Raw genomic sequence first — 22001 nt, forward strand, 5'->3', positions numbered from 1 at the left:
GTTCGTTTGCTCTTCTTCAACTACAGCTCCTGTTTGCTCAACGCATAGAGGAATTGTTTTCTTTGCATTTCCGAAAGGGTTGGATCGAGCAAATTCCGGTGCCTAGCGTTTCGGCCTGATATATCGACAGAAATGCAACGCTCAGCATTTCTCATACTGTCGTTTCTGAGCGTCCATGCGTTATGCTGGCCATACACTGAGTCGCTCGCTGAATACAATCTTAACGAGAATAAATCCGCCGAAGGTCCAATCGATTATTGGGGAGCATGGCCAGACCATGAGTATCATCCGTCACCAGACAACTGGCGATTCCCTATCTATACCATATTTCTGGATCGCATATCCAACGGGGACCCGACAAATGATGACATCAACGGGACTTCCTTTGAGCATGTTTTGAACTCGAACCAGATGCGTCATGGTGGCGATCTAGACGGCTTACTTGACACGTTGGATTACATCCAGGGCATGGGCTTCAAGGTGAGCTAGGCTGACTTTGGATGAACTACATAGCTGATCCATTTAGGCTATTTATTTCGCCGGCACGTACTTGATGAATCTCCCTTGGGCCTACGATGGCTACTCCCCCGTCGATACCACCCTCCTCGACATGCATTTCGGCACGATTGAGGACTGGAGACGAACTATTACCGAGATCCACGACCGGGATATGTACGTGCTAGTAGATAACACATTGTCAACGTAAGTCGGTGCTGCTGCTACTATTGTTGGTATCCCTGGGCTTATGAAAAAAAATCAGGATGAGTAACCTGGTCGGATTTAAAGGTCATCTGAACGACTCAGCCGACTTCCGGGCCCACGAATACGAAGTTGAATGGGTCACAGATAGAAAGTATGCCGATTTCGGAGTTGGGAATGAATACAACGAAACTTGTAACTACCCAAAATTTTGGAATGAGACGGGATACCCGTTACTTTCCGGTGGAGTTGAAGACCTCAAGGGTTGCTATGATAGCGACTTTGACCAATATGGAGAGCTTGAAGCGTTCGGCAACTTCCCAGACTGGCAGCGTCAACTTACTAAATTTGCCTCCGTGCAGGATCGCCTGCGCGAATGGCACAAGCCGGTCCGAGACGTCATCACCAGGCATTCATGCTTTCAGATTGCTAGTTTGGATATCGACGGGTTCCGTTTTGACAAGGCCGTCCAGTCAACCCTCGAACCCTTGAGCGAGATGACCGCTTTTTACCGCGAATGTGCGAAACGGTTCGGCAAGAACAATTTCTTCCTTCCCGGTGAAATCACGTCTGGAGACACATTCGGCAGTTTGTACCTCGGCCGCGGGCGTCAACCAGATCAGCGCCCGAAGGACGCAGGTGCTGGCGCTAAGCTAACCAACAATTCGGACTCGCACTTCTTGAGAGCCGATGGGTTGCAAGCATTGGATGCCTCCGCATTTCACTATACCATCTATCGTTCAATGACCCGATTTTTGGGGATAGATGGTAATCTGGTTGCTGATTTCGACTTGCCCACTGATTTCATTGAGGCCTGGAATGAGATGCTTCGGACGAACGACTTTCTTAATGCCTTCACTGGGGAACTAGATCCGAGGCATATGTATGGCGTCTCGAACCAAGACAATTTCCGCTGGCCGGCAGTCAAAAACGGTACGGACAAATTCCTTCTCGGTCTGTATATCATCACGCTGGAGCTCCCCGGAATCCCACTTGTCCTATGGGGAGAAGAGCAGGCGATGTATGTGTTTGATGCCACTGCATCTAATTATATGTTCGGCCGACAGCCCATGACGTACCAAACCGCATGGTGGACGCAGGGCTGTTTCAATTTGAATACCTCAAAATTCTACGACTTTCCCATTGAAAAAGGTCTACATGGATGCAACGATATCACCGTCACGTATGATCAGCGAAACCCGGCTCACCCAATTCGCAACATCATGAAGAGGATGTTCGAAATCCGAACGCAATACCCAGTTGCCAATGATGGCTTGTATCTTGAGACACTCTCCCAGCTCACTAGAGAGATATTCCTTCCTGGATCCTCTACTACTCCCACAGTCACCGGCCTATGGTCGGTGCTACGAAGCTATTTTCCTGAAGTCCAGAAAGAAGCATCGGAAACATCCAATGGCAATGGAACTCTGTGGCTGGTGTATCAAAATGGAAACGCAACAGACACTTATGGCGGCAACTGCAGTAACAAAAATACGGCACTGTTGGCTCCATTCAAGTCAAAGACCAAGCTGAAGAATCTTTTCTATCCTTATGAGGAGCTCACTTTGCGTGACGGACCTAATAGCCAAGATGAAGATGGCTACGGATGTGTCCCTCGCATGAAGTTGCTGCCATGGGAATATCGGGCATATGTGGAGGCCGACAGTTTTGTTGAGCCAAGTCCTACTGTTACTGAATTTCTTCCCGGACACGACGCTCGGTTCATTTCTCCACAAGATGTGGGTGAAACTATTCCAATTCAGCTAGGATATTCAAAAGAGATGAGTTGTGACAGCATTACCAACGCGATTATCGTGAATTCAACGACAGAAAAGGGCATCGCTGCGTCTCTTGATACTTCCAGTGTGAAGTGCACCAATGTCTCTGCCAGAACGAGCGGTGATTCGTTTGTCGGTGAGGTTCCGACCGTATGGACGTGGTCTGCTAAGTTGAGCAATGCCCACCACGGAATCCACCAGCTGACGGTTAACAACGTTTCCGCCTCTGGGGCACACACCAACTCAATCGACAAATTTTTGCTTCGAGTTGGCCCTTTGAGCAATCCTCTGATGTCTCCGCTTTCGAATTACTCTTCCACTCTGGTGCACAAATCCGCCGATAACTTCTACATCCAGCATAACGCGGCCGGCGCAGATCGATTCCGCTACTCAACCGATTTTGGTCGGACATGGTCGGATTGGAAGGCTTATTTGGGTGGAAACACTACAATTAATATCCCGTCTTGGACAGGCACGGACAATCAAAAGTGGAAGGGAACTCACATTCGTGTCCAGTACTTTTCGAGGCTCACGGGGAGCAGCGATTATATACAGGAAGGTGATTATGACTGGGATGATGACGCAACTCGGAGATTCCCTCATCTGTGGTGGAACGGTCCATACAACCAGTATGGCTACGATGCAGGACTGGATAACAGGATGAGGTACGACTCCGAGACATCAAGTTGGAGGTACGATTTTGTCTATGAATGGCCGGCTGTTGGACAGCTGAATGTCTGGGGAACCGACAAGGTAGGCACGCCGGATACCACAGAGGTTTATGGCGATGTTGATAGCTCCTCTGTGGTCCAGAAGCTTCCTCCGTCGTATCTTTCGTCCAACGTCATCAATATCACAACTTTACCCCCATTCCCATATCTTGGCTGGACCATCTCCCTCAACGATGGCAACTTGCGATACCAATTAATTCCAGTTGGATCAGGATGGGTCCAGCTTGTGCTCTTCATTCTCTTGTGGGTTCTTCCGGTCCTGATGGGCTTATCTGGTGTTCTCATTTTTATCCGAACCTTTTACCGTGTCAAGTTCAATAAAGATGGTAACGTGGTCAAAGAAGGTAGGCTACAAGTCCTGTTTTGGCGGAGGGTTAAAGACAAGATCGCCGGGGACGATGGATCGCCGAAGATAATGCCAGAAACGGCCGTGTCGACAGACATTGCTGCCGCGGGCGCCTCCAACCAACGACGCACAGTATTGATCGCAACAATGGAATACGACATCCAAGACTGGGGGCTGAAGGTTAAGATTGGAGGTCTCGGTGTGATGGCCCAGCTCATGTCCCAGAACTTGAAGCATCAGAATCTTATCTGGGTGGTTCCATGCGTCACTGATATCGAGTATCCCCAAGACACGCCTGCTGAGCCTTATGTGATTACGATACTAGATAACCCATATTTGGTGAAAGTACAGTATCACGTAGTCGAAAACATTACATATGTTCTGCTTGACGCTCCCGTCTTTCGTCAGCAGACTAAAGCAGAGCCCTATCCTCCCCGTATGGACGACCTTGATAGTGCAGTTTACTATTCAGCGTGGAATCAGTGTATCGCAGAAACGATGAAGCGATCACCGGCGATTGACCTGTACCATATCAACGACTTCCATGGGTGCCTGGCACCGCTTTATCTGTTGCCGACTCGCACGATACCCGTTTGTCTTTCATTGCATAACGCGGAGTTCCAAGGCCTTTGGGCGCTGCGAACATTGCAAGAAAAGAAAGAAGTTTGTTCTGTGTTCAATATACCACTTGAAATTGCAACCAAATACTGCCAATTCGGGAATGTGTTCAATTTACTTCACACCGGTGCTAGCTATTTGCGATATCATCAACGTGGCTTCGGCGCAGTTGGTGTGTCGCAGAAGTATAGCAAGCGGTCATGGGCTCGCTATCCAATTTTCTGGAGTCTTGATAAAATTGGCAGTCTCCCAAACCCAGACCCCTCCGACACAGGCACGTTGGAGGATAGCTCCGTCGGGGAAGTTCCTATTCAGTCCTGCGATGAACGAATAAGCGAAAAGTTGAAGGCACAGAAGTGGGCTGGTCTGAGTGAGGATCGCAATGCTGATCTGTTGGTATTCGTTGGACGATGGTCAAAGCAGAAGGGCGTTGACTTGATTGCAGATGTCATACCGGCGGTATTGTTTGCGAGACCGCAGGTTCAATTGATCTGTGTCGGCCCTATCGTCGACCTATATGGCAGGCTCGCTGCTGTCAAGCTGGAGCGCATCATGGAAATGTTTCCAGGTCGTATTTTCTCGAAGCCAGAGTTTACTGTCCTGCCTCCCTATGTATTTTCTGGTGCTGACTTTGCCTTGATCCCCTCTCGGGACGAACCATTCGGACTGATTGCCGTTGAATTTGGACGGAAGGGTGCTCTTGGGATCGGCTCTCGCATTGGGGGTCTAGGCCAGATGCCTGGTTGGTGGTATACTGTGGAATCCGACTCAGCGCGTCATCTCTTGCATCAATTGAGAACGGCAATCAAGTCTGCTCTTGACTCGTCAGAAGAGACACGAAGGGAAATGCGGGCAAACTCTGCCAAGCAGCGATTCCCCGTCCTTGAATGGACCCATAAACTCGAAGTCTTGCAACGGACAGCAATCCACATCCATCATGCGAAGAACCGAACTACCACGGCGGGCCCCGCACGGTCACAAATATACTCAGAGATGCGGGACGAGCATTTCTCAACGGTGGCCCTTCCAAGACTCGATATGTCCCTGGCAGAGGGCTTGGACTCGCCACCAGTGAGAACATCACAACTCGCTCACCCATCTCTCCAAGAACTACAGGCAGCTGACCACCTTAGGGGCACTGAAAGTAACAGGAGCAGCATTCTGGGTCGCAAACTCTCGCTTGGACGGCGAGATGGCCCTGGCCAGGGCAGGAAGCGCCTTGTCAAGAAGTCATTGCGCGAGAGTCAAATTTCCGACCAGAGAGCTGAAAGTGATACCACGGACGCTGAAGACGAAGGCACCGACACGCCACAGGAGGATTACATTTCCCCCGAAGAGGCGGTGGCAGCCGTTAACCGGGCTCTTGGGTCTCAGGAAGTTGGTTCTTATCGAAACAACAGCTGCCACTCTCCACGCTGGTCCGAGATATCTACCCCGGACTCGTCAAGTTTTGTCTCGCGGGAGTCTTCTCCAGTGAGAGCTCCTCTCTCTCACATCCGCAATGTGTCTGTTCTTTCGTTGCCGTCTGTCATCGGCGATCACGATCAATCTGTCTTCGAGCTGCAGAAGGTCGATCCAACCTTTACTGACAGAATGGGTCACTTCACGCGGCACTTCGAAACGCTTCTGACCAAGCTGAATACCAAAAATTCTATCACGGACTACTGTATTGAGACGTACTTGATGAAGAGCGAGCGGAAATTCTTCAACATGTACAATGACGCGCAGTTGAAAGTTCAGCCTAAAGAACGTGCACTGGATGAAGCTGCTTCGGAGGATGCCCTCGATAATGCGGCGTATACTCGCGTTTCTCGGGTTCCTGGAGAGCTGGAAACTAATGATCTTGGTGAAATTGATGAATGGCTCTCTCGGCTGGGATACAAGAGACCGATTGCCATCCAGAGGTTTATGAGACGCCGTGTTGGAAATTGGCCTGTCTACGCTCTGTTCTTGGGCCTTGGCCAGATCATCGCGACAAACTCGGCACAGGTAACTCTTCTCGTTGGTCAGGTAGGCGAGACTGCTGTTAAGCTCTACATTATTGCGACCATCTATTGCGTCTCAACTATCGCTTGGTGGACTCTCTTCTACCGCTTCCCATCGGTGATTGTCCTCAGTCTCCCATGGCTGTTATACTCTCTAGCATTCATGGTCATCGGCGTTTCACCCTTCGGGATCACTAGTCTCGGTCGAGCATGGGCACAGAATGTTGCCGCAGGCGTCTATGCGGCTGCCTCTTCCAGTGGATCTCTGTTCTTTGCGCTGAACTTTGGCGACCAGGGTGCAATTCCCGTGAAAGACTGGATGTTCCGCGCAAGTCTTATCCAGGGAATCCAACAGATTTACACGGTTGCACTGTGGTACTGGAGCTCCAGGGTCACTGCGGTAGAGATTGGGGGCGTTTCTACGGCTACTTTAAATACATGGAAACTCACTGCTGTGGTGATCCCTATCGCCGCAGTATGTCTTGTCATTGGCGTTGTACTTGCTCTTGGCCTGCCGAAATACTATCGTCAATCTCCTGGAAAGGTCCTATTTTTTGACACGTCACTCTTCCGCCGGCGTATTGTTCTCTGGTTCTTCTTCATGGTCATTATCCAGAACTGGTTCCTCGCTGCGGCGTTTGGCCGGAACTGGTCTTTCTTGTGGTCATCTAAACATGCCAAGACATGGGAGGTGGTACTTTTAGTGGTATTCTTCTTTGTCATTCTTTGGATAGTTGCGCTACTCATTTTCCGATTCCTATCCAAAGAGCACAGCTGGATCTTACCCGTTTTCGGACTAAGTGTTGGCGCACCGCGCTGGGCGCAAACTTGGTGGGGAACCTCTAACATCGGATTCTACCTCCCGTGGACAAGCAGTCTGACCTCCGGGGCTCTCGCCTCTCGCTGTGTCTGGCTCTGGCTGGGGTTCCTTGATGAGATTCAACAAGTCGGCCTGGGAATGATCCTTTTGCAGACCCTAACCAGAGTCCATGTCTGCTTCGTCCTACTAGTCGCCCAGATTCTTGGGTCTATCGCTACCATTTGTGCCCGTGGATTTGCTCCAAACAATGTCGGTCCGGCAGGCATCTCTCCGGATGTAGGCTCGTCAACGGACAAAGTAGCCAATGCGTGGTTCTGGGCCGCCCTTTTCTTCCAGCTTTTGGCCAGGTCAGTGACATTTCCCTATTCTATTCGAGAATCGTACTAACTGTCCGCTTAGTTTTGGGTTCCTTTTATTTTATCGGCGCGAACAGCTTAACCGACCCTGAGCTGTCTACAACTTTTGCATATCGGATCTGCAGATCGCATCACCAAGTGTCAACAATTGGAGTTGTCATCCAAATCCAGGCAGAGCCATGAGTGAACGTAAATCAAAAATGCTAGATGTGCATAGATGTTTGACTTTGAATCTTCCAGGCATATTGTGCCTGTCGGAGGTAACACTTGCCGTGCAAATGAATCGTTGACTGAATTCATATTAATTAAGCCTGTCATATATATGGTCTAATCTAATAAGTTCGATCTATCGTGGCTAAATGTTTTTCATTAAATGCAACAAATTGGCTGCCGGATTGTAATGTCACCTTGCGCGGGAATATAACCTCTGCAGACGAGTGAAGTGATCTCCACAATAGTTGAATGGAAAACTCTCAAGTGCTCTTGAATAATGACACCCTGAGGGCACCAATTAAAAGAAGGAGCTGGAGCTTCGTACTTCATTAAAGCATGACTGGATTTGAAGAATTGTCTCTACGTGAAAAAAGGCTTCACCTTATCCTCCGGAGGCTCTTCATCCCCATCGAAGCATCCACATCCTCTGCGGCATGCATGACGCGCAACACATTACATCATAATACACCGGCTACATCCTCCACCGATAGCCACCGATCTAACAATTTCTGAATGAGATCGGAATACCGACTGGCATCCTCTAGCGCCCGGACTCCCGCCACCATACTATCAAAAACGGATCCCAGCCCAACCTGACGGTGGCCAACCAACTGACCAATATGTTGTATGTGGATGACAACATCGTCGATGGAAACCTGGGGTGGGTCATCGCAGCTGGTATAAGCAGGGTGATACGAAGCGATGACAACTCCCTGGTTTTGACGGAACACATGCGGGGACGTTGTGCACATGAGGGCAAAGAGTGTACGCAGATTAGTGCGAGAACATAACTGGTGCGATAGTAATGTTGAGGGCGTCTAGCATCGTCTCGCAGCCATCGAGTGAACCCATTTCTCAAATCGCTGCCCGTCACGACTATTCTTTTCCCAACTTGACTGTCACGCTCCTCAATGTCCCATCTCGACCACTGATACTTCGAAATCAAGCACTGGGTTAGAACCCCATTCACCCGTCGTAACGAATATTTTTCCCGAGTCTAGCTTTCTCAGAGAGAGACGAGTCTCTGCACTCCCTACGCCAGTTGAAATAAGAGCTATCAACAAAAATTCTGGCAATCTTTACGCCACAAATTTCAACCGCCCCCTCTTGTCAAGATACCGTCTCTTGGACTGGTGGTTAAGTACGGAGCCGACGTGACCGTGACCGAGGCTCAAACTCAAATGAGAATACGCGAGCAACTACAAGGACAGGTATCTACTCCTGAGATTTTTGGCTGGACTGAGGATGAAGGACAGGTCTTTATCTACATGTCCTTGATCGAGGGCGAGACTTTGCAAGAGAGATGGAGTGGCATGGATGACGCTAAGAGACGGGCCGTCTGCGAACAACTTAAAATATATTGTGAAAACATGGAGGGCCTTAACGCAGGACAAGCAAGACTGTTATATCGGTACGTGCATTCCCTCGGATATAATACATAAGCAACCTTAATCTGAAATCTACTCCACAGGCAGTTTCGGTAAGCAACCACTGAGTGAGGCATTCGGCGATTCCCACCCAGAACTCGCAGGTCCATTTCAAGGTGTGAACGCCATTCAACTGTTTCAAGATGCTTGCGGAATTGAGATCGACAGCGAAGTGCCTATCGTTTTCACTCATAGCGATTTTTTTCTACCCGACATCCTTCTATCGCTTGGGTCGAATCCACAAGTAGCAGCGATCATTGACTGGGGTCAGGCTGGGTGGTATCCTGCGTACTGGGAGTATTGTAAGGCACGACGAGTGAGAGTGGATCCAGAGTACTTTGGTGATACTATTCAAGAAGAATGGCACATGAAATATCTGCCAATGATCTCCTGGATCCTATGAATGATGAGAAATACTACCACCCTTGGCTTTGGTTTGTGTTATCTAAGGGCATCTAAATAGAAGTGGGCTTTGTGAGCCAAAGCGACCGTAATTACTGCTTTTAAATCATGTGGGTCTAGCGTTTTCAACGGGTTCTCCGGGTTTGCATCGAACCTGCCAGCTGCCCAAGCGCACAGCCCCCACCCTTCCCTTCTCCAGCTTCGCAATAACTCTTCAAAGCCTTATAATAGATAATTTTCTATGCCAACCCTTTCAAAGTGTGCAATTTGCTTATAGAATATCAGGCAATCCATGTTACTGCGTGTGCAGTGTTTATTGTCCTACGAGAGATCATTCTTAGAAGACTCAGGATAGAAATTTTTTTGGCAGAGCGCCAGACGTGCACGTCCGATTCGCTACTGGTTGACCAAACATTGTGCCTTCTTGGCTTGTTACAATGTAGCCTAGTGGTCAATCCCACTGGAAGACGCGCGCTGCGCACGCTGTGGCCCTGAAACGAAAAGGGTTGACGAAGTGAACTGGATTTGAAGAGATAGTATGACAATGAACGCTTGCTTTTGATAGGGCGCGGATAATAATTATGCACGGATAAAAGTATGAGTCAAATATATGTATGCCAAGCCACGCAGTACGATGTGGGCAAAATGGGTGATTGGTTGAGCATGTGCGTAGAAATATATCCGTAAAGTTAAATTGAATTATTTATCACGGGATGGGGCCCCTTAGTATATATTGCTACGAGTGTTCGTCTACCAAAAGTTTGAGGTCTAAAACGAGTACCTTTACGTTGATTCATCGCAAGGACTATTCTGTTATGGTGGAGCACGGTCTCATTTATTTGAAGCTTCACGCCAAGCAGCAATCGTCTCCTTCTCGAGGTCCTGAAGTCTTTGCATTTCAGTTAGTAGTCGGGGATCAGGTCTGAATCGAAGATCTTGCATGTCGAGTTTCTGCAGGAGATGAAGGCCTTTAGAGGAACGCAGTCGGGATAGCTGCACATACATCGAGCAATACTTCCGGTGACGATCCTGTCCCCGGATCGTGGGGTCATCTTTAAGGTCGAGGACAGCAGCCACAAGGGTCGAGCCTTGCACTTTATAGTCAGTGAGGCATAAAGCTGGGCACATGGGAACTTGCTTCCTACGGACCGAATAGCCTTTCAGGGTGATAGATCGCTCTAATGGAAAGACTGGCAGGACTGAAGGTTCAAGGTCCTGAAATCCAGTGACTTTTGCTTTGTCCGGTTTGAATAAAATGCAGGCAGGTGGTTTGGTGCACATGATATAGAGGTCGTCAATCTCAAAGAATTCGGCTTATAGGGAGGTGTCAGAGGGTCAGGTTCGCGACTATCTACGTGAAGACAAACCCACCAGTAGGATCTACCACGATGCCTATAGCAGTCCCCGCTGCTCCATTGACAAGGCCGAGCAGGGTGCAGATGTTCGTCAGTATGGCGGCAGGCATATTCGGCGTGTACAAAAAGAGCCCGGGGAAAGGGATCTTGGTGCCTTGGTCCGGCTGTTGGAGCAAGTCGTCTGCACGGAGTCGCAGGTTTATTGGGCCAGTGGACCTGGTCCGCGTATGATGCGCAGGAAAGACATATACATTCTGACACCGGGTCCGCGCGAATTGCTCAATTCGAACGCGGTTTACCTGGTGACGCAGAGAGTTTAACTTCACGACAGTGGTGGCGTCTTCCAACAGCGGGCTGACCAGGGACGTGATGGTCTTGCTGTTAAGAAAGGCTCGATCGGCTTCTGTCAAAGTTCCAGCCCTCGCTCGTGAAAGGAGATCACGAAACGGAGCATCTTCTGATTGTCTCATTTGCTCATCCAAGATGATTACCTGTTTGAACTGATGCCAGAGGAGCCGACCGTTCTCATCCTCATCTCTTCCCCTTCTAGGCTCCTTCCATAGGGCCGGTCCCCGAACAGGTGGAAACTGGAAAAAGTCACCGATGAAGATGACGACAGGAAGCCCACCGAAAAGATCAGTGGAGGATCTATCGAGGGATTTGGCGATCTTGCAGTGATTATCGATGACTTTGATCATGGTCAGATCCATCATGCTTACTTCGTCCACGAACATGATGGTCTTGCGAGACCAGAGTCGTCTAACTCGAGATGTCATCGCAGTTCCCCGTGAGCGGTCGATAGAGATCCCTAAAGATGTGTGGTACGTATTCCCGCCGATGTTATCGGCCGCTGCACCCGTTGGGGCCATGAGGATTACCTCGTGTTTTCGTCCGATAAGGTTCATACCAGCATCAATTGCCTTGATGATCTGGCTCTTCCCCGTGCCCCCTTCACCTCCGACATACAGGAGGGTCTGTTTGCGTTGCGCTGAGTCATAAGGATGGTCCGCCCAGGCCAAAGCTTCAGATAGCACCCTCTCCACGACCATTAGCTGTTTCTGATTTAGGGGAATCACTTCAACGACCAGGGACGCCAGAGAGGCGCCAGTGGGACTCTGGTCAACCCGGGACTGGAGGTCATCCATAGCAGGGACCGTGTATGAGCCAACCAGTGTAGGTTCCAAGATGCCATCTTCAATCTGGATGTCGAAATCGTCGAGTGCGAAGTTAGAGCTGGTGGCATTACGATCTGTGCTTTGCCCATGATCAAGATTGGCGAAACTTTTCAGGTGAACCTCCCACGCTTGTAAAGTGGATGGTGGGAGGTACTTTAGGCCAGATGTTTCGTATGCAGGAGTATGAAAGATATCCAGCGGCCGGAGGTTCTGTAGTAGCAAGCTTCGCACTGGGGTTATGGCGCGGAGCAAGGGAGGAATCCGGCGTCCAGTGACCAGCGTCTCTCGATGCCATGCTTTCCTGATGGAGTGATAGGCGGCGATCAACGTCTCGGTGTTAAAAGTCTCATCCTGTAGTTGACAGCATTCATCGTTCTCGTCGCCATCAGAAGCAAAATTTGGCGGCTCAAATCCGTCAACGTCATGGTGAAATGAATCAGCTGCGCCATTCGCCGACTTCCACAAGCTTGCATCGGCTTGGCAGTCTTCCTTAGACTTCCGCAGCAACTCGATGTTTCTTGCAAATCCCCGATTGTGAAATGGGAGGGTTGGTTCAACGGCCGCCCATACTTGAACATGGGCGTCCCGCTTTGTCGCATGCCGGCGGAAGAGATCAACCAAGTGATCCCAGGGAACAAAGAGGCCCAGTAATATCTCAGCCATGTCATTTATAATCGCAGTCGTTTTCGGATGGCCTCCCGGAATCGCGTCTTCTGCGGCCTGGAACTCCGTTAACTGTCCATTGAAAGTCACGGCGGCCACCTGGGACGTTGTGCGCGCCAAGTGCTGTACATGCGTGCCATATCTAGGATGGGTTGGTTCGAAGTCCACGTCATTCGCAACAGCGTCGCGTATATTCTTAGTCTTTACAAGCATGCAGTATTCAAATAATGAAAGAGGAGCCAGGTGCGGTCCACGCCACTTATAATTGTCAAAGATGCTTACGGGGCCGGTGTCGCCCGTTTCATACGTGCAAGGTTCTTCTGCCATGGGATCAGAAGAGGGGCCGCTTTCAAGGTTATCTGGCTGAATGATTGCCCGAATATAACGCCTTAGCCACCAGAGGTTGATACGGACGAAGTTGTAGCTGATCGTGTAATAGGTTGGTAGCTGAAGCAAGACGCTAGCGACCTGCACACCACTGATCTCTCGGTCATGAGAGAGGGCATTAAAGCAGCGTAGTGCAAAATTATTGACACCTTTTTCTCGAAGTCGGAGATCTGTCGCTGTTGGTGGCTCAGCAACCTTTGCATTCTCAATAGATTGCTTCAACAAAGCCGCCTTGGCAACCATCTGCCAGGGAGAGACGTCATCTTTCGTGGCGTAGTTGGTGATGTAATAGATCAGCGACAAAGACTTGGAGACTGTCGGAATCCAGGAGATGTCTTGATTAGAACGAACACAACTAGCAATGGCGGGGTTCCACGGGTTTATCCAGGCATGGTTTCGAGCGAGGTGAATCAATCCAAACTCATCTATGGTCGAGGTAGGGACGAGATATCGAGGCATGCCGAATCGACAAGCATTTCTTTCTGGATCCAGTTTGCCGGTACTTGAAGCACGTGGTAAGATGATTTTTGGAATGAACCTGCATTCTACTAGCGACGCAATTGCTATCGTGAGATAGTCGAAGATGGAAGTCGTCATCGGATTCAAAATCTTTGGCCGACGGTGGCATGCCGGGAAGGTTCACTTCAGGGTCTTGCAAAATACTCTCATCAGCGCCTTGGGTAATGATTGACTCTAAGTAGCGAATCATGCGAGCCGCAAAGTCGCTATCCTGGAGGAGCCGATCTCGCAAAGTAGTGAAAGCCAGGTTTCCTCGCGCCCATGCTAATCCGTGGAGATGTAACATGCCTCGACCATTCGTCTCGACAACAGCGAAATGGTTCGAGAGATCGCCAAGGATACCGATCCGGTCAGTATTAGTAGCAAAAAGGCCGTCCAGAACGGCTTTACAGACTTGATGGAAAAACTCAGCGACTGCCACCGGATTAGAGGTAACGGCGGCCTCACGGATAGCGGCATTTGCCGCAGCCAAGTTGTTCCCAGAGTACTCTACGCCAGCCAGGATCAGGACCAAAGGATTACGTAGGTCAGAGGGGTTGATAGTGATCCAGAAAGCTGGCATACCGTACCGTGTAATCAGTCCTCGAATTTCAGAACGCATTCTTAGTTTCTGGGCGAAGGATCCCGGGACTTGTATCCCGACAGTCTCGATATTTCGCAGCAGTCGTCGGATGACCGGATCCTCAATCTTCTGGCCGCTTTCGATGGTCTTCGCTGCATTCTGGAGTTGGGTCACTGTTAGAGAGGCGATGTCGTCCACTGCCGACTGCCAGTTCTGCCGTTTAATGAGGAATGCATTCCCTAGCGAGGACTTTCGGAGTTGGATCACATCATACAGCAGGTACATGAACGTTTTGTGGCGTGCGAACCTACAGGAATAAGGAGAGACAAAGATCAGTATCTATAGAATTTTTTTTTCCCCCCAAAGAAAGCCACGCACCTTCTACTGTGGTGACGCAAAGCCCACTCGGCAAACGCTCCAATTGACACCGGGACAGTTCGTTCATCGAGATGGCCCCCAATGCCTCTCGGAAACAAGGTTGGAAACGCGGCAGTAAAGTAACGAGGGTCCGTCCAGTGATTTACCAGGGTGGTTTGGCCACGGATTGTGTAAGAAATTAATGGTATCTTTCGATGATCAAGGGGCCGTGTGCCTCTTGTACGTTCTCTGGCTGAGGTACTCTCACTCGATGGGGCTGGTTGGTTCGTAAGGACGGTGAACAATGCGTCCAAAACGCGGCGATCCAGGTCTTGACGTTCTCCGTTTATGTCCGTGGCGACAGAGCCGGTATTGAAAGGGCTACCGCCACTCGCGTCGAATGCACTATCCTGGGCAGCCTGAAGATCGTTCTCGTAGTTCCCTGTCTGCAGATTTACCGTGTAACCTTCGCGCTCGTGGTGATCCGGCTCGTCGAGATAGATGATGGTATCCCGCAGGTCCGGCGGGATAAAGTCATCGCCCCAGTCATCGATCATGGGACGGTTAATTATGGTGTTACGGTAGAGGTGGTTATGTTGGACAAGGTACTCCAAGGCTGCCAGAACCTTCGCCTTCCGCACGAGTAGGAATTGAATCAGGTCCGAATCTACGGGAGGTCGACGACCCAACCAGAACACCTTGATCAGACTATGTAATGTCAACTCCGGGCTCGGTAGGATCTCGAGAAGTGGTTCTGGGTCCTGTGGGATGACAATGAAATGGCCACGGAGAGCACGGTAGTTGATTGGCGAGGAGCGGCCACCTGGTCGCAGTTTCAAAACGACACCGAGAGGATGGCACTTTGCAATGAGACATTCTTCTGTCAGAGTGAGGCCTTCCAGAGCAGACGGATAGTCCTGGCACCAAGTCACATTCACAAGGTTCTTCGCAGAGAACTTGGGGATCATATTTCGATTGAGCGAAGCATGGCACGACGAGCACAGATTCCAAGTGTTACCATGTCGGCCGCAGGGATCAAGACTCCCCAACAGTGACAGCAGCAAAGGATCCTCATTATGTGCGCGGTAGATATCTGTGTCGGAGACAAGTTCCCCGCACGAACAACAGACGCATCTCTTCGCAGCCGCAGAAATCTCATCCTCGTATCTGGCTACGGATGCTCGTATATGCGAACAGGAGATATCCGGGGGAAAAGCATCGGAGGCGACGGCACGAGCCTCTAGCTCAGCACGCAGGAAACCTACCGCTCGATTTAAATTGGCCAGCGACCTCTCCAAATCTACCGTTCTCTCCCTGTTGACCGTGGCCTGTAAAGGATTCGGACATCTTGTCTCTATATTGATGGGAGATGCCTGTGACATCCGTGGCGACTGTGGGGAGGACACCGGCAAAGGACCTGCAGGAAGTAGCACTCTCTGGGGTCCCGGCCCGGTTCTCGACTATAATGGCACAGGGACAGGCCGAAGCGCAGCGTTTAGAATATCGAAGGATGGAGGCGGAGCCAACGGCGCTTGCGGAACTGGTGCCAGAGGCCGCAAACGGGATCTCCTTTCTGGCAAGTATGCTACAGTATCATGTACAGAATTGTCATTAACAGGACTTGGTATGCGGAGAGCTGGTGCTAGAGGCCTCAAAGGAGATTCCCTTGCGGGCAAGGATGCTCTAGGATCACAAACAGGATGTGGCGTGTGTGGAACTGGGGCCAGAGGCCTTAGAGTAGAGCCTCCTGCAGGCAAAAACGTTCCAGGGTCTCGAACGGGCTGCAGTGTGTGCTGGACAGGGTCAACAATGCGGCAGATAAGAAGGACAGACCACTCCCAGTACCTGGTACGATGCTACCGCCCTCCGTGTAGCTGCCTGGCGGCAGCGATTACACGTCCTATGATACAACGACCGGCAGGGGCGTGCACATGTAGAGCACGAAAAATGTAGCATCGAAAAGGCAGGAACAGTAGGGGAAGTTAGAGGCGGAGGTGGCCCAGTTAAAATATTACTCGTGCCTACAGTAGCTGAAAGCTGTCGGGCTCTGACCGCCCGTTGAGAAACCCTCCTGCGGCAATTGTCGCAGGACCGAAACTGTGTAGAGCGCCATGGTCTGGCGCAACCAGAGCAGAAAGAACGTTGCGCAGGAAGAGATGTCATTAGAGAAGAGATGACTTGAAACCAGCAAACGGCATCCGTTCCGAGGCGCACTGGGAGAGGAGCGACAGGAAAAAGTTGGGACCAGCGAGAAAGATCCGTGTTGATCATTCATATAGTAGAAGTCGAACACGTCACCGTGCGCATGAGTGCATAATAGTACTATCTGCAGGATGCTCAGGACAAATAAGGGTGGAATCATAATAGAAAGGCGAGAAGGCCGGAACCCCACCGACTCCAAGACTAGCGGGAACACCGGGATCCCTAGACACGGAGAAAAAGCAACAGAGGCCGAATACGAATTCGGGAAGCACAAAGCCTAAGGAGGAAGGAAAGGAAAGTAGGTGAGCAGCAATCAGAAGAGAGCGCGTAGAGACAGAGCAGCAATCGGAGGAGAGCCTGGAGAGTCGCAGCAGCAAACGAGAAGAGCGTATTGGCAGTCAATAGGAGCATTCCTTGGCACGAGAAAGCACCAATTAGCAACGAAAAACTGGTGACGCGCGCTCCGCAAGCTCCGCACGCCGATGCCCTGAAACGAAGTGAAGAAAGTGGAGATAGGTGTAAAAAATATGAGTCTGGAAGTGATAGTAGACAATACGTTGAGAAAGGGACATGAATGTTTGTAGAGTCATTTTATTGGCGTCGGACATGGAGTGAATGCGACCGAAAAGCTTATATATTTAGCATGTGATGACATCTGTGATGAGGCGGGGAAACAACTCTGTCACCCCATATCTATCCCTCCCGGAATGACAAGACAAACCTGAGATTTGATTGAGAGGTCTATCATCTAGCCATGTCTCTGTGCCCAGTTCGGGTTGAATTCAATTGTGAAAATACGTTCAACTTGCTCTCATACGTTCACGATCTTCCTCGTAGTCTCGTTCCCGTCGATTCTACGGTCATTCCGAAGGACTCCGAATACGCCGTGCTGTTTGAGCGCGCAGTATTGCCGATCCTCAAAGAGCATGAAGTTGCTTGTCAGGCAGCATCAAGTCCCCAGTGTGGTGTTTGTGGTTCGGCCACGGAGCAAATCTTGCAAACGCCTATATCTATTATTCAAGATACTGGGCAACCGTTTCTTTCGGTGTGGGTCCATTCTCTTTGCGGCAAATCAGAATGCGAAACACAGACGAGGAATGGTATGGACAGGATCGTGGGCAGGCTGAGACGGCAACTTTCAGATGAAATGCGCACGGAAGCGAAGGACTGCAAAGTGTGTGGGAAGTCGGAGGGAATAAAGAGATGTGCCCGATGCAAGGCTGTAGTTTACTGCGGGATCGAGCATCAGAAAGCAGATTGGAAGACACACAAAATGTTCTGCGTGCCGGGGGATCGGGAAGATCGCTAGGAAAGGTACGTGTTATTACTGGTTGGGGTTTGCTACAGATTGACGTAGCTGTTTCTTACACAGACGTGAACGACATCATTCTATTCTCTCATCTGGTTGGGATGAGCTATGACTTTTATTTCGCGTATCTCCTTCCCAGTCTGACATTGTTTTTTTCTCCAGTTCTTGCAGTCTTTGCATTTCAGTTAGCAGTTGAGGGTCAGGTCCGAATCGGAGGTCTTGCATTTCGAGTTTCTGCAGGAGATGGAGTCCTTTGGAGGATCGAAGTCGGGATAGCTGCACATACATCGAGCAATACTTCCGGTGACGATCTTGTCCCCGAATGGTAGGGTCATCTTTGAGGTCAAGGATCGCAGCTGTGAGGGTCGCGCCTTGCACTTTGTAGTCGGTGAGGCAGAAAGCCGGGCACATGGGGACTTGCTTCCTTCGGACCGAATAGCCTTTCAGGGTGATAGAACGCTCTAATGGAAAAACTGGCATGACGGAAGGTTCAAGGTCTTGAAATCCTGTGTCCCTTGCTTTATGCGGCTTGAATAAAATGCACGCAGGCGGTTTGGTGCACATGATATAGAGATCATCGATTTCAAAGAATTCAGCTAGTGGGGAGGTGTCAGGTGGTTGGGTTCATAACAGTTAACGAAATATTAACCTACCAGTCGGATCTACCACGATCCCTACAGCAGTTCCCGCTGCGCCATTGACCAGGCCCAGCAGAGTACAGATGTTGGTTAGCATGGCGCTGGGCATATCCGGGGTGTACAGAAAAAGTCCCGGGAAAGGGATCTTGGTGCCTTGGTCCGGTTGCTGGAGCAAGTCATCTGCACGAAGTCGCAGGCTGATTGGGCCAGTGGACCTGGTCCGCGTATGAAGCGCAGGAAATATATAGACATTTTGGCATCGGGTACGTGCAAATTGCTCCATTCGAACGCGATTCACCTGGTGGCGCAGAGAGTTCAGCTTGACAATGGCAGTGGCATCTTCTAATTGAGGGCTGACCAAAGACGTGATGGTTTTGCTGTTAAGGACAGATCGATCGGCTTCAGATAAAGTCCCTGTCCTGGCTCGCGATAGGAGATCGCGGAACGGAGCATCTTCTGACTGTCTCATTTGCTCATCCAAGATGATTACCTGTTTGAATTGATGCCACAGCAGCCGACCGTTCTCATCCTCATCCGCGCCCCTTCTTGGTTGCTTCCATAGTGGCGGGCCCCGAACAGGTGGAAATTGGAAAAAGTCACCGATAAAGATGACAACGGGAAGCCCACCGAAAAGATCGGTGGAGGATCTGTCGAGAGATCTGGCGATCTTGCAGTGATTATTAATCACGGTGATCATGGTCAGATCCATCATGCTTACTTCGTCCACGAACATGATAGTTTTGCGAGACCAGAGTCGTCTAACTCGAGATGTCATCGCAGTTCCTCGTGAGCGGTCGATAGAGATCCCTAGAGATGTATGGTACGTATTCCCGCCAATGTTATCGGCCGCGGCACCCGTTGGGGCCATGAGGATCACCTCGTGTCTCCGCCCGATAAGGTGCATACCAGCTTCAATGGCCTTGACGATCTGGCTCTTTCCCGTGCCGCCTTCACCTCCAACATAGAGGAGGGTCTGCTTGCGCTGCGCCGAATCATAAGGGTGGTCCGCCCAGGCCAAGGCTTCAGATAGCACCCTCTCTACAATCATTCGTTGTTTCTGATTTAGGGGAATAGATTCACTGACGAGGGACGCAAGAGAGGCGCCAGTGGGATTCTGGCCAACCCGGGATTGGCGATCATCCATAGCAGGGATCGTGTCTACGCTAGCTAGCGTAGGTTGCAAGATGCCATCTTCAGTCTGGATGTCGAAATCGTCAAGTGCAAAGCTAGAGGGCGCACGAACCGTGCTTTCGTCATGATCAAGATTGGTGAAACTTTTCAGTCGAAACTCCCATGTTTGTAAAGTGGATGGTGGGAGGAACCTTAGGCCAGAAGTTTCGTATGCAGGAGTGTGAAAGATATCCAGCTGCTGGAGGTTCCGTAGGAGCAAGTGTCGCGTGGGGGTTATCGCACGGAGCAAGGGAGGGATCCGCCGTCCAGTGACCACCGTCTCTCGATGCCATGCTGTGCTGACGGTGTGGTAGGCTGCGATCAATGTCTCGGCGCTAAAATTCTCATCCTGCAGGTGAAAGAATCCATCGCCTTCTTCGCCATCCGAATCAAAATTTGCTGGATCAAACCCATCAACATCATGTTGAAGCGAATCAGTTGGGCCGTTTGCAGATTTCCACATTTTTGCGTCAGCCTGGCAGTCTTCCTTGGATTTCCGCAGGAGCTCGATATTTCTTGCAAAACCTCGGTTGTGAAATGCGAGGGTTGGTTCGACGGCCGCCCATACTTGAACACAGGCGTCCCGTTGTGTCGCATACCGTCGGAAGAGACTACTCAATTGCTCCCAGGGAACAAAGAGCCCCAATAATATCTCGGCCACATCATTCATGATAGCAGTCGTTTTGGGATGGCCTCCTGGAACAGCGTCTTCTGCGACCTGGAATTCGGTTAGCTGTCCGTTGAATGTCACGGTGGCCACTTGGGATGGGGTGCGCGCCAGGCGCTGTACATGCGTGGCGTATCTAGGGTGATTTGGGTCAAGCCTTTGTCGTCCGCAACAGCATCCCGAGCCTGCCTGGTCTTTACAAGCATGCTGTATTCAAATAGCGCAAGAGGGGCCAGGTGCGGTCCGCGCCATTTATAGTTGTCAAAGATGCTTACGGGGGCGGTGTCGCCAGTCTCATACGTGCAAGGCTCTTCTGCCATGGGGTCATCAGAGGGGCTATCTGGTTGAATGATTGCCCGGACATAACGCCTTAACCACCAGAGGTTGATGCGGGTAAAGCCGTAGTTAAGCGTGTAGTAGGTAGGTAGCTGGAGCAACACGCTAGCGACCTGCACACCACTGATCTCTCGGTCATGAGAGAGGGCATTAAAGCAGCGTAGTGCAAAATTTTCGACCCCCTTTTCTCGAAGCCGTAGGTCTGTTGTCGTTGGTGGGTCAGCAAGCTTTGCCTTCTCAACGGACTGCTTCAGTAAAGCTGCTTTGGCTACTATCTGCCATGGAGAGACATCATCTTTCGTGGCGTAGTTCGTCATGTAGTAGATCAGAGACAAAGACTTAGAAATCGTTGGAATCCAAGAGATATCTTGATTGGAGCGGATGCAACTAGCAATGGCCGGGTTCCACGGATTTATCCAGGCATGATTTCGGGCGAGGTGAATCAAGCCAAACTCGTCTATCTTAGAGGCAGGAACCAGATCTCGGGGCATGCCGAAGCGACAGGCATTCTTTCTGGATCCCGTTTGTCGGTACTTGAAGCATGTGGCGAGATGGTTTCGGGAATGGACTTGCATTCTACGAGCGACGCAATTGCTATCGTGAGATAGTCGGAGATGAAAGTCATCATCGGATTCGAAGTCTTTGGCTGACGGCGGCACGGTGGGAAGGTTCACTTCAGGGTCGTGCGGAATACTCTCATCAACGCCTTGCGTAATGATTGACTCCAAGTAGCGAATTATGCGGGCGGCAAAGTCGCTATCCTGGAGCAGCCGATCCCGTAAACTGTCGAAAGCGAGATTCCCTCTGGCCCATGCTAATCCGTGGAGATGCAGCATGCCTCGACCGTTCGTCTCGACTACAGCAAAATAGTTCGAGAGATCGCCCAGGATGCCGATCTGGCCAGTATTGGTAGCGAAAAGGCCGTCCAGAACGGCTTTGCAAACGTGATGGAAGAACTCAGCGACAGCCACGGGGTTAGAGGTAGCTGCAGCCTCACGTATAGCGGCATTTGCCGCGGCCAGGTTGTCCCCAGAGTACTCAACGCCGGCCAGGATCAGGACCAGGGGGTTCCGCAGGTCGGAGGGGTTGATAGTGATCCAAAAGCGGGCATGCCGTACCGGAGAATCAGTCCTCGAATTTCAGCGCGCATTCTTAGTTTCTGGGCGAAGGATCCTGGGACCTGCATCCCGATTGTCTCGATATTTCGCAGCAGTCGTCGAATGATCGGATCCTCAATTTTCTGGCCCGTTGCGACCGTCTTCGCTGCATCCTGGAGCTGGTTCACC

At 50.6% G+C, this 22001-nt stretch overlaps 3 protein-coding genes across 3 annotated transcripts; 2 read left to right on the forward strand and 1 right to left on the reverse strand.

Moving 5' to 3' along the window:
• On the forward strand, window positions 1-7605 carry N7446_012073 (uncharacterized protein). Its single transcript, XM_058520815.1, has 4 exons — window positions 1-480; window positions 527-702; window positions 761-7324; window positions 7377-7605. The coding sequence occupies exons 1-4, from the start codon at window positions 133-135 to the stop codon at window positions 7423-7425; spliced, it is 7137 nt and encodes a 2378-aa protein (XP_058367101.1). The 5' UTR covers window positions 1-132; the 3' UTR covers window positions 7426-7605.
• Window positions 7606-8004: 399 nt separating this feature from the next.
• N7446_012074 (uncharacterized protein) lies at window positions 8005-8298 on the reverse strand (the record flags this gene model as incomplete). The annotated part of the gene is made up of 1 exon (XM_058520816.1): window positions 8005-8298. The coding sequence occupies one exon, from the start codon at window positions 8296-8298 to the stop codon at window positions 8005-8007; it is 294 nt and encodes a 97-aa protein (XP_058367102.1).
• Window positions 8299-8727: 429 nt separating this feature from the next.
• Window positions 8728-9376, forward strand: N7446_012075 (uncharacterized protein; the record flags this gene model as incomplete). The annotated part of the gene is made up of 2 exons (XM_058520817.1): window positions 8728-8957; window positions 9022-9376. 2 exons carry the CDS (start codon window positions 8728-8730, stop codon window positions 9374-9376), a joined length of 585 nt encoding a protein of 194 aa, XP_058367103.1.
• Between the last annotated feature and the right edge of the window lie 12625 nt (window positions 9377-22001).

The sequence above is a fragment of the Penicillium canescens genome, assembly GCF_028828765.1.
Source record: "Penicillium canescens strain IBT 15451 chromosome Unknown utg000009l_segment0_segment0, whole genome shotgun sequence".
Classification (NCBI taxonomy): Eukaryota; Fungi; Ascomycota; class Eurotiomycetes; order Eurotiales; family Aspergillaceae; genus Penicillium; species Penicillium canescens.